This window comes from Natator depressus, chromosome 1 (genome assembly GCF_965152275.1).
Source record: "Natator depressus isolate rNatDep1 chromosome 1, rNatDep2.hap1, whole genome shotgun sequence".
NCBI classification, from domain to species: domain Eukaryota; kingdom Metazoa; phylum Chordata; order Testudines; family Cheloniidae; genus Natator; species Natator depressus.
Window position 1 is genome coordinate 238836513 of NC_134234.1, and position 12821 is coordinate 238849333.

Below are 12821 nucleotides of genomic sequence, written 5' to 3' on the forward strand. Positions count from 1 at the left end.
GAGTTATGAATTTAAGCTCCCAGGCTCAGCTTTTGAAAGTGTTGTGCAGGTTTCTTTTGAGGATGGGGACTTAGAGTGATCGCTCTGTGAAGTGTTCACCTACAGGTGATAGGAAAACAATATAAGACAAAAACACCTTAAGTGAATTCAGTCAAAAGTGTCGTGATTATCTGGTTTCACGCACGTAGTTGTTACTGGGGCATTTAGTGCACTGGATGAGGTACACCACATGTTGTGATAGGCATGTGGAGGATCCCTGGATCGTGAAAGGTGTGTTGTGTTGATCATTGTAGAAGTGGAAATATGTCTGCAGGTTTTACATGTTGTTCTGGCAGGGTCTGGTGCTGCTTTGAGTTGGTGTGTACTGGTCTGTGGGGAGCTTGCTTCCGAGGATGAATATCCACTCCCCTCAAAATCCCAGCAGAGGGCAGTAGAGCACTGCAGTTCATACTTGTTTTAGCTGACTTTTTAGATCAGGGATCGGCAACCTTTCAAAAGTGGTGTGCTGAGTCTTCATTTATTCACTTTCATTTAAGGTTTCACGTGCCCGTAATACATTTTAATATTTTTGAGAAGGTCTCTCTCTCTCTCTCTCTCTCTCTCTCTCTAAAAGTCTATATATTATATAACTAAACTATTGTGGTATGTAAAGTAAACAAGGTTTTCAAAATGTTTAAGAAGCTTCATTTAAAATTAAATTAAAATGTTGATCTTATGCTGCCGGCTGGCTCAGCCCACTGCCGCTCAGGTGTTCCATCCACCAGCTCCTGCCAGCTGGGATCACGGCTGCTAGACCTGCTCAGCCTGCTGCTGGTCTGGGGTCCCGACCCTGCCTACATACAGTGGGTACCTACCTTCTCCCTGGTTCTGGCTATTCTCTTCCTCTCTCTCTGCACTGAGATGAGGGTGGGAGTGCGCTGAGCACAGGGCTGGGGGTGAAGGAGCAGGCTGGGGGTTGGGGTGCAGGGTCAGGCCACGAGATAGAATGAGGGAGGGGGCTCAGGGTTGGGGCAGGAGGTTTGGGTGTGGAGAGCTTACCTGGGCAGCTCCCATTTGGTGGGAGGGGTGCAGGTGGGAATGTGGGTGGGGAGGGGGTGCAGGAGCTCCTGGTTGGTGCTCAGGGTGGGGGGTGCAAGAGTCAGGATGTGGGGGGTGCATGGGATGTGGGGGGGTGCCAGAGTCAGGGCTGGGGGCCTGTGAGGGGGGTGCAGGTGTCAGGGCATGGGGGGCCTGGGTATGTGTGGGGGTGCCAGAGTCAGGGCTGGGGTCGTGGGGGGGGGTGTGAAGGAGTCAAGCAGAGGGCTGGGTGTGTGTGAGGGGGGTACAGGGCTCAGGGCAGAGGGCTGGGGGTGTGGGCTGGGGTCGTGGGGTGCTCATGGCAGGGGACTGGAGGGGGTATTCCACGCTTCCACCACCCCCTTCTCCAAGGCCCTGCCCCCGCTTCTTCTCTGCCTCCGCTGGGAGCAGCGAGCACACTGACCCCGCTACTCCCCCACCCCTTTGCAAGGGCCATCAGCTGATCCCCCAGCATGGAGGGACTGAGAGGAGGAGGGGGGGGTGGGCAGGAACCCAGCACAGGGCGGGAAGAGGCAGGGGAGCCGGCAGGACCAAGCTTCTGCCCCCTGCCCCCGCGGGAGGGGGCTGGGGGGTGGAGAAGAGCAGGCCGGGCCGGGCCAGGCAGGATTTTTAATGGCACGCTGCTGCTGCCCCGCCATTAAAAATGGGCTCGCGTGCAGTCTTTGGCACACGTGCCGTAGGTTGCCGACCCCTGTTTTAGACACACTGCCTTTGGGTGTCATCACCAGAGCTGAGAGAAGAAGGCTGGGGGAGGAGGTTAGGAACTGAACTGAAAAATCTGTCAGGATTCTAACCAAAACCATTTAAAAAAAAATTTTTTTTGTCAAACTTGAAAAAAATTAAAAATTTGCTTCAAATCAAACAAAATATTTTTGGTCAATTTTAAATGAAGTTTTTCAGTTTTTCTATTTGGTGTAGCCCGTTTTGGGTGTTTATTACATCTCCCCACGTTTGGGGGGTGGTTTTTAAATAAAGATATTGGCAAATCTGCATCTGAAATGTTATGAAACAAAAAGGCAAACCAAAACATTTCCAAGTCTTCAAAACAAAAATGTGACATAAAACGCGTTGAATATTTTGGGCCGGGGGAGGGGGGGGTTGAATGCAGCTTTTCTCAAAAATTCATAAATAGATTCAGAGCACCAAAAATGCATTTTTCAATGAAAAAAATCTATTCATCAAAAGAATTTCACCCAGCTCCAGTCATACATAACCTAGCAAAATACAGCAGTTTGTTGCACCCAGGTGTGGGGCTGGGATTGCAGGGAATGTTCAGAGTTGTTCCCACCCCAGGAATGTGCATTAGAGAAAGGGCTAGGAGGTGTAAAGCCTGAGGGCTCACTGAGGGATGGTGAGTACTACTGGCTATGTACAGTAAGGATGTATAAGGTTGTGTCTCACCCATACATAGCTACAGCATCATGCAGATAGTTTTCTGACTACACTTATATGCAGCTATAAAATGGGGTGGGGACACTTGTAATTACAAAGTGATGCTTCAGATTTTAATGGCACAAAACATCACGCAGCCACATTATGTGAATGTGCTGTTTTGTATTATGGTGTTTCTATTTTTCTCAACCAAGTTTCCGCAACCTAAGCAAATTCTTACCTTTATAGGACAATATATAACACACACAGATGTGTGTGTGTATTTGCCTAGTTTGGATTTTTTTAAATTCAAATGGGTTTGGCATTATCTGAAGATAAAAAGGTACCTTAATTTCGTCAACTGAACCTCACCTCTCCTTCCCCCGCATTCTCTGTTCACTGTTCCTCTCCCTTCCCCTCCTGCCATCTCTTTCCCATTCTCTCTTCTCCTTGTATTTCTTGCCCATGGACATCATCAGCAGGTGCTGCAGTTTCCCTATCTTTTATTCTAACCACCTGCATTGGGGTGGGTGGGCTTATGGTTTCTCTCTCTCTCTCTCCTACAGGATGTTTGTAGCACAGCAGATTGCCAACAGTAACCTCCTGCTCCTGGTTACAGATGCTGCCTGTGACTGCAGCATCTTCCCACCTGTCCTCCTGGAAGCAAAAGAAGTCAAATATATCCTTCTATCACGGTGTGTTAGACTCTGCAGCCCTTTCTGCTGTTCTCCCACTGCAACAATTAGTCAGGGGGTGGAAGATCGGTTCCTGTAGCAAATAGCATGGGGGAGGAGAAAAAAGGAAAGGGCAGGGAGGTATGCTCCATTTGTGATGCAGCAGGATGCGAGTGTGGGTACAACAGGCAGGCATGGTGGAGGGAGCAGGGAGATAGAGCAGGCAGGTTAGAGATGTGATTGGAAATGAAAATCTTCCCTTTTAGCCACCCAAGAAATCTAACCCCATTTAGAGCTTGGTGTTGAAAAGTGGCCTCCACTGTGACGAGCAGAGTGCTGTGCCAACCATTCACTGCAATGCAGGGGCTCCTGTATAGATATCTATGCTCGCTCCCTGCCCCACATACCCACGTGGGAAGGGAGCAGCAGCTCAGTGGGGACTCCAGCACTGTGGAGTAGCCCAAGCAGGGGTGTATGTGGATCCTCACACGCCCTCACTCCCCTGCACATACATGAGGACTCATGACTGAGCTGTAACTTGTTAAAAATACAAAAGTCCTTCCCATTCTGTTACTGCCCCTTATAAATAACCTATTACTTACCCTTCAAGCGGAAGCTGGACCCGACTCTCCCCTTGTGAACTGGCCTCAATTGGCCATTACCTATTTGTATAAGCTACAGAGGGAGGGCATTTTGCAGACTATGCTGGGATTCTAGGGAATGCACTCACTGATCCACCAGCCCTTCTAGGGTCAGCAGCTTATTTAAATATACTAGAAAACCTAATCTAGGAACTTCTGAAACACGGGGAGAACAGCTGTAATGCTTTGTTTTTATAGAGCACTAGCAGATGACCTCAAAATGGCTCACAAACACTAACAGACTAAAGTGCCCCAGCACCTCTGAAAGGCAGGGAAGTATTGTTATCCACACTGGGGAAACTGAGGGACAAAAACACTGACTTGCCCACACTCACACAGAAAGCCTGTGGTTGAGGCAGGAGTCAAAATTTTAATCACCCTGCGCCCAAGGCAATGCTTTAACCACAAAATTATCCTGCCGCCCTCTGCTACAGAATATACAAAAATTCTTAACAAGGATCTCTGGGAACCTCAGTGAACGGAAACATGACTTTCCAATTGCTAGCCCCGAGAGTGCTGGGGGAGGACATAGAAGCTACGAACGTGTCAGACACTTCCATGCAGACCAGTTAACTCTGTGCCTGGTATCACCCTCTAGCTCCCTCAGCAGGCTCAAATACAGCTGAATAGGAAAAGTAATGACTAGTTGGCATGATTTGTGATGTTAAAGAATAGCCATGGTAGAGGTGGGGGAAGAACCAAAGGGTTAGGATAATAGGGGGAGGAAAGAGACAGACATGATTGTGGTGGGAGAACAGACGTCTGAGAACAGTGGCCCAGTTATTCTGAGTTCAGGTAAGTCACCTACAGCAGGTGTTTCTTTAATTCAGTCCTGCAGGATCATGCCCCTTCCTCTTTAACTGGTCACATTAAGCTTTCGGTCCCTATTATCCTGTCACCATGAGGTAAAGTAGCTAAGCATTTCTGCCTTTTCCCCAGCCTCTGTAAAAAGAAAGCACAGGTTGGCTCTGTGCTGGGGAGGGAGTGCACAGAACAATCTTTTTCTTCCATACCACAGCTTATTTCTTTATACAGCCTTGGAGACTAGTCCTCCCACGTTGTGAGTTTGTTTCTGTCCCGTCTTATCCTCCCTCCATCTGAATTCCTAGGGCCCTTGGACACAGCTCTAAGATTCAGTCATAGCCTCACTCAGCTGCGTGAGGGACCTCAGTCTTCTGTCTGTGCTGCTTTTGTCCCGTTCTAAATGCTACTGTTGGTCTTAATGACAATAAACATAACGCTTCGGTGAAGTGCGACAGGATGCGCTCCCAGAAACTGAGACGGCGGCCAGATACCTGCCACGCATTCCATCCGGAGGTACAGTAGGGACCATGGGGCATTGCAGCTAGGGATGGGGGTGTCTTGTGTTCGGTCTCATTCACACCACTACACCTACTGCATAGGCTCAGAAATGCCCAAGAGCTTGTGATTATGTTCATCCTATAATGGTTTTCCAGCAAAGAGGACACTTAATTAAGGTGATCACCTTTTCAAAAATGCAAAACCGCCCCCTCCGCAATTCCCGGCCAATGGGAGCTGCAGAGGCGGCACTCAGGGCTGGGACAGCATGTAGAGCCTCCCTGGCCACCCCTACATCTAGGAGCCTGAGGGATATGCCAACTGCTTCGGGGGAGCTGCGTGAAGCCAGGCAGGGAGCCTGCCAGCCCTGCACCAACCAGACTTTTAGCAGCCCAGACAGCAGTGCTGACCGGAGCCACCAGGGTCCTCTTTCGAATGGGTGTTCCAGTTAAAAAAAAAAAAAAATGGACACCTGGTAACCCTACTGGCAGAGGCCTTTGTTTTTAGACCATAAGATCCTAGGCCCCTACACCACACGTGCGTGTTTTAGCAAATGGCCAATCCTGTACATATGCAGCCTGCCATGGACCCAAGAGACTTTGCTACCTCAGCCTACTGCACCTAAAGGCAGGAAGTGCAGATCCTTGCACTAGTAAACGGCTGTGCGTGAATCCCTCAAAGCCTGTAAACTGGTGCATGGAGCTGGCTGCATGCAAAGGGCCTCAGTGGGGCTGCACTAGCAGTAAGTCCATGCAGGCTTTGGGAACCTGAATCCCAGCACCGATGCCATGGGGTGTGGATCCTACAGCACTCAGAGGCTGGGGGAGCAATTTCTGGCACTGGTGCATGGGTCTTTGGGAGCTCTAAGACAGAGGTTTTAGGACAGTTGGTTTTCCAGCTGTCTACATGAATGTGTGACATGCTCTTGGAAGGTCCCCCAGCCTGAAGGCAGGAGGCCCTTACTCTTGACCTGTCCCTTCCTCTCTGCTCAGTGTGATATTGTCCCACAGTATTCACTGCCTTGGTCATTGCGCTGGCTGCAGCCTCCACCCCCTTCATTCCAGGAGCTCCTGAGCATCCTGGCAGTGGGATGAACCATTTTACTTGCCCTCTTGTGACCCTAGAAATAGATTTGCTGATCTTGTGCCTCCTCCTCATTTGTTCTCAGGAGAACGCTCAGGACTGTGGTGGAGCTGCTGAGATCTCAGCCTCGCTGACATTACTCCTTCTAGCGCTGGTGACCTTTGCGGTCCTCCTGCGGTGACAGAGTCTACCACGATCCTTACAGTTCGCAGAAATGGTGGATAATACAAGGGAGTCCATTACTTCCCGGGGACATTCTTAGAGCCAGAGTTGGAGCTGTAGGAGGGGAGGAGCCCACGATGTAGGCACTTTGAGACTTCCTGTGGACTTGTGGGGACAAGGCATTAGAGACCCCTCACATATTGGCCTGTCTCTCTAACAAAAGGCGTATAGTTCAGTTTTGTGTTTACAATGGAAGCTATTTCTTCCGAAAGAACTTGCAGCTTGAGTCCTGGCCACCAGGGCTGAGGATCAAATGGGATTAACTGTCTATGCAATAAACACTGGATTGGCTATTCCCAGCTCTGGAGACATTACCTGACAGATCAGAGGAGCTCATGAGGGATGTGAAGGCTCCAGGAACATCTGATACCATCTTCCTGTGGCTGGTTCTGCCCCCTTCTGGCCTGGCACCTCACTTACACTTGCCTCTGCCGGTGATGGAGTCCATGCAGATGCAGTGGGGATTTCACCAGTGCTATCCACTACGTAGCAGAGCTCTCCATAACGTAATCTGCCTTGCTGCACCACACCAGGCTGATTTACTACTGCATAGGATGGTTTGAACTGGGCACACATTGCCCTTCAGGAACAGCTGGGGTTTAGATATGGAATTTTATTTACTGAACATGTTGCTCACTGGGATCAAGGATTTTCAGCACCTTGGATTCCTGGTGGTTATGGGGCATGGGGAAAGTCAGTGAAGAACAGAGTTAGGTATAAACTGCAGGGCAGGGCAGCAGTAAGGAAAAATACCTCAGTGAGGCTCTGCACAAGGAGGTGGTTCCCCAACATAGGGAGGTTCCTAGAGACCAGATTCCCCACATCAGTGTTATACAATTCGTAACCTGGAGTGCACTATCTTAAAAGGAGATTTGAGCCGAGGAAACAGCACAACTTGGCTAGTTATACTTATTTCAGCAGAAACTGCCATAGAGCTTTGGTCCCCAGAACTGACTTCTCTTAAAAAGTGATTGAGCATCCTGGAAATTCTAACAAGCCTGCATACAAAAGGGAAAGGCACCTGTCTGTTAAAAAACAAAATGAAATAGCCCCTCCAGTCGCAGGACCTACGTACAAAAAGAAGAAAGGAGAGAAGAAGAAGAGGAAGTGGGGTTTGTGCTGCCGTCTGCTTTCTCTGCAGAAGCAGCTAAGAACGAAGCACTCAGAGCTCCGCTGTCCTAATCAGTTGCTGAGGCCACAGGCTGGGCTAGAGACAGTGGCAGTCCCCCACTAATGATTCTGGTTGCTCCCAGCTGCCAGGCCATGTTTTCAGGCATTACAAACAATGACCAGGGAAGAGGAAACAAGGTCTCTTTTTTCCCCTCTTTTCTTTTTTGTTTTTTTTTTAAATGAAGTGCTTGCCATTGTCTCTTTAAAAACAAAGATATGGCATATTTTAAACAGATATTTAAGGTGTATTCTGTTATACTTGGGACTGATCTCAGCCTTGTAACTCCAAGCAACCCCAACCCACTGGTCGTGATTACAGCCATGGCAGAGTCTATGGCCTGGCGGCAACTGAGTCATGCAACCCCCTACAGTGCATTGGCAGCTTGCCAGGAGCTCAAGGGTTGGCCCCGATTTGCCTAAAATGGAGCAGATGGCAGCTGACTTAATTAGTAATACAGACATGGAGACTACATCTCCCAGCATGCAGTACTGTCAACTGGGCCAAGTTCTGTCGGGGCCTCTGAGTGCTGCCATAATACCAATAAAACATGAATAATAAAACAATAATGAGGCAAAATGATTAAAGCATAGTCCAGCAATGAGCATTGTTAGTTGTACCATTTGCTCCCACTTCCCACGGCTCCCCATTATTTGCTCTCTCTTGCACCATCTGTCCCTGAGCCAGCCCCTCCCCCTTTTAAAAAGGGCCAGACTTCCCTATTGTAGACCTTGGACTGGGCATGAAGGAATGACAGAAAGAAAGAAAAAAAAGTAGCTAGCCAGGCAAGAGCTGCCAGTGTCTAAAGGAACGGTTGTGACATTTGGTTTGAGGGGGGTGGGGCATGGGGGATATGGGGACAGAGGCCTCCTGGCCTCTCCTGCCTCTAGCTCCAGGCTCTGTGGGCAGCTCCAGCTGCTTCCCCTGCAGCAAAGACCTCTGCCTGCCCTGGCATGGCAGAGGTGGTGAGGAGCTCGCTCACCTGCCCCCTCTCTGGCCAGATCCATCTGCTTCCCCTGCAGAAAGCTCCTTTAGAGTTTTAATCTAATGACACTGCATTTTGCCATGGTGCAGTTATAAATATTTCACAAGCATTCCCCCCTTTTCTCTCCCATAAGGGGGGAATGCTTGTGAATGATGCTCACACTGAGCATGCTCTGAGTGATGGAGGAGGCCCCTGGGGTTTCAATTACTAACCTGCAGCACCATTTGGCCAGTGCTGGATGCTCCTTTGTCTGGGACTCCCTGCTGCCCACAAAGAAAGGAACATGATTTATAGACCCACTGTTAATGCTGTGACAGCCAGGCTTACTGTGGGGGAGCAAGCCAAGGGAAGCAAGCTAGCCTGCATGAGGCACCATGTGCAGCCTCACAGAACACTACACCACTGCACTCTCAAAAAGCCTGAACAAACAGGGTCTTGTGCAAAGCCAGTCCCAGCAGAGTCTACGCTTCCCAGAGCCCTGCTGTCAATCAGGGAGAAAGAGACAGATGCAGACCAGAGAGGCGTACAGCAAACTTAAGAGTTTAGCCAACAGAGTACCATGAAGGCTGATGCCTGTCAAATTTCTTTGGAAGCACCTACAAAAAGAAAATGAGGAGAAATATGGATCCAAATAAGTATATAAAGGGAAGAGTGGCCCTATCTTCCCAGTGATGCTGCTGATGTGACCTGGGACCAAAGTGCAGAAGTCAGCCTTTTGTACTCCCTGAAGCGGTCATTGCTATACAGGCCTGTTTATGACTAAAGGCTGGTTTCCCTTGAAAGCAGACCTTTGCATTCCCTCGACCAGTGGCCTAACGGAGCACTGTCTGATGCTCCTGGTATTTTTAATCCTTAGAAGGGTGAAAGGTTTTCTTTTTGACTCTCAAAGGTGCTCCAAACATACACCTACAGCTTTCCCTGTCTGCGACATAGTGGGATTTACTGTGCTCCCAAGCTCTGGTTGCTTGCTGGTTTGGCAGGGATATCAGCTCTCACGTGGCCCTGGAGTTAAGGGAAAATGCCCAGAAAAAGCAGCTGCTCCTCCGACCATCTTCGTCAGCCCTGCACACTTGGCAGCTCAGGCAAAAACAGGACAGAAAAAAACAAAACAAATCACAACTGCAGAAGTAAACTAGCAGCTGTGAAAGAAGCCATTGTTCAGCTCCAGCTGAGTGGCATTATGCTGCCACCGTAGCATGGCATGATGATGCACAGCTGTAATTTTTTCCTCCTTGTTTAGGGCAGAGGCAACAATGTCTGTTTGCACACCTGTGCACATGCACATGGGGCTGTGGATCTCAGATTTTTTTATGGAGGAGGCAAGATTTGAGGTGGGAGGGGCAGCTTATAATGCCACTCTCATTCAATCATGACCCAAGAAGGCTTCCCTATGAAAGTTTCCCCCAGTCCCTGCCCCTTTCGCAGGAAAGGTTTCAGGTTTGGCAAGTCTGCATTTTCTAATGAAAAACGGTCTTGGCCAAAAATTCCCCACTCAGCTCTACTTTGTTGTAATTGTATTGTAGAGAGGAGCACAAGAGAGCCTGCTTCTCTCAGGTGAATCAGAGGAATAAAGGGCACAGCTGAGAGGGTTCGTTCTAGATGGGGAATACATGACAAATGCAATTTCTTCTGGGACAATGAACTGAGTTTACAGGATGAAGGACTGGCCATTTTTATGTATTTTACTAAACTCTAAAAGATGCAGTGTATATTCCAGAGCAGATTCTATTCCTGGAACCTAGGACACAGATCTGGAGTTTTAACTCCCAGTAACACTCAGCTAACTTATTTGGATTTTGAATCCACATCAGCCAGATGGTTTGATTTAGCACTGCAAGTCCAGTATCTAAGAAATGAGGGAGTGGGCACAGGGGTGTGTGTGACAGCCACTTACCATAGACACAGTCGTTTGACATACAAAAGAGGTAGCATGGGAGTGACTATTGCCTAGATCAATGAAATTCTTGCTATGAGGGAAGGCTTTGAGGATGGAGGAGCTGGGCATTTGGAGGTGTCAGAGTTAATTGAAGCATCTCCAGCACTAAAGGTCTTGTCTACACACAAACACACCCCAGTTTAAACCAGTGCAAACCCACATGGCACTTAGTTCAGTTTAAGAGTGGTTTAATTGCAGTTTAGCTTCAACCTATATTCCTAATCAATTTAAGGCAAACTAACATAAACTGGTTTAAACCAAAATAAGAGCGCCCAAACAGCCTTTCCCACCAGTTTAACTAAAATTGGTTTATAATCATACCTTTAGTTAAAACCACTGCAACTCAGCACATAGACACACCCTGAAACTATGGATAATGGTTTCTCTGCTTCAGACAGATCACATTTCCTGCTTGGTCTCAGAGCTGAGATGTTCACTCGTTTGCGTGCACCCAGGAAGAAGTCAGTCACACAGGAATACATGATGTCCATGCCTGTTCGCCCTCTCACGATGAGAACCACTGCTCTGGGCTGACTAGTAAATCTGCTCAACCGTGTGTGATTGTGGCACAGCCTCGTTGTTTATAATCCCCAAAACAAACTACAGTAGAGATTCTCCCAGGAAGAAGGATCCACATGCCCCTGGAGTTTTTCAGAAGTGCACCATGAGAATTCTGTAAACAGCCAGGACATGTTCCAGGGTGGGAACAGAGAACATCTGCCACCCTCCTCCTTCCAGTGAGATGAGGGAAGGAGCAATGCTGAGGGATACATCATGATATTTATTCATTCCCACAGCTGCATACAATGCAGGCATGGGATTTTGACAGTGGCAGTTCTTAAGAGAAGTCTGCTGAAGCAGAAAGCAGTGGCTGTGGCCTTCATAAAAGGTGCTGGTGGATTCAAGCAGCATCTACTGATAGAAGCTGTCTGGGGAGATCAGAGCTATGAAGACCTAACTTCCTTCCTATAGCAACAGCAGCACTGTGGTTTTGATTAGTAGCAACAATATAGCTCTGATGGCATTTAATTCAATGTCCCCCTGCCACAATCTTGAGTCCTGAGTTGAAAGGGGAGTGGTGGGAGGAAGCACACATTTTGGTTAAAATTCAGAAGTGCATTTGATGGGGGTCTGCAAAATGAGAAATGCCATGCTACAGGATAAAGTTATCCTACTACCTAGAACAGTGGCTGCAGCAAATATAAAAGCCCTGCTTTATACTGTACCACTTAAACATGATGCAGAATCTTAGCTCACATTGCTCGGCCTGTGGCAGAACTCCCACCTGCATTACTAAACCCTCAAGTACAACAGGGCATGGATGGCTCCTTAGCTCTAACTAGGAAATGGTTTATGGGGGAAGAAACTGAGAATTAGGAAAGTTAGCCTTGGACTTACCTCACAGCATTAGGTGGTTGCAGTAACGTGTTTGGGATATTGTCCTGAAAATGAAAGCAGAAGCCTTTCAGCTGAATTGCAGCTGTTTGACTTAAAAGCACGTAAGCTTTGTGGAGCAGGAACCACGCCTCCTTCTGTTTGGCAAAATCCTAGTGTACCATGGACTCTCTGGGAAATAATAATGGATCAGTGTAAAGCTGGTGGGAAACCTCAGGATTCCAAGAAGGGGACCACACATACGAGAATGCTCCTCCCCCCCCCCCAAGATGATTAACGGGGAGGCAGTTGGCTCAGTCTTTGGTTCAACTGTATGCCCATCTAGCATATGATGGGGGCTATAAAAGCTCCTCTGACCATACCCAGGTAAGGTGCTTTGCTAATAGCAGTGCCTGTTGATATTTTCTACACTGGAGAAAGTTGGTGGTCTCATGTGAAAATTATTTACTAGAAAGAGGTACCAGACAGAAATGTTATTTAACTTTTGTATTTTGTTGCATGAAGTTATTTTGGCAGCACCACTGAATGACCAATTTGTACTGAGTTGACCAATTTTTAAGTGTTAGTCAGAACATCTCTCCACCAGAGTGTGGCTCCAGGAATATCAAAACAGCTTCTAACATTCACTGTCCTTCACAAGAGCTTCCGGCATCCTTGCTTCCCACCAGCTTGGTGCCCAGTTCCCAACCCTCCAGCAGGTAACCTCCTCACTGATTTAGAAGATGAATTCCACTTTTTTCCCCAGAGGAAGCCTTAGACCCTATTTCCTTTCATCATTTATTTGTATTATGGTAGCCCTAGAGGCCCCACTACAGTCAGTATGCCATTGTGCTAGGCACTATAAATAGCAAAATAATCCCAGTTTAGTAAGGAAATACGCTTTGTAGCATTTAACACATATTTGTTATTAGTTTTCACTCAGTGCTACTGTAGTGTTCTTTTCTGCTACCCTATGCACAATAAGGAGCTG

The 12821-nt window shown here is 48.0% G+C and overlaps 1 protein-coding gene across 1 annotated transcript in view; it reads left to right on the forward strand.

The window, feature by feature from the left end:
* Positions 1 to 7987, forward strand: part of CACNA2D4 (calcium voltage-gated channel auxiliary subunit alpha2delta 4) — a 194040-nt gene extending 186053 nt beyond the window's left edge. The window contains exons 36-38 of the mRNA XM_074938861.1: positions 3015 to 3127; positions 4998 to 5080; positions 6231 to 7987. Coding sequence (XP_074794962.1) covers positions 3015 to 3127; positions 4998 to 5080; positions 6231 to 6326 — 292 coding nt within the window. The 3' untranslated portion in view covers positions 6327 to 7987. The remainder of the gene's footprint in view (positions 1 to 3014; positions 3128 to 4997; positions 5081 to 6230) is intronic.
* The last annotated feature ends 4834 nt before the right edge of the window (positions 7988 to 12821 follow it).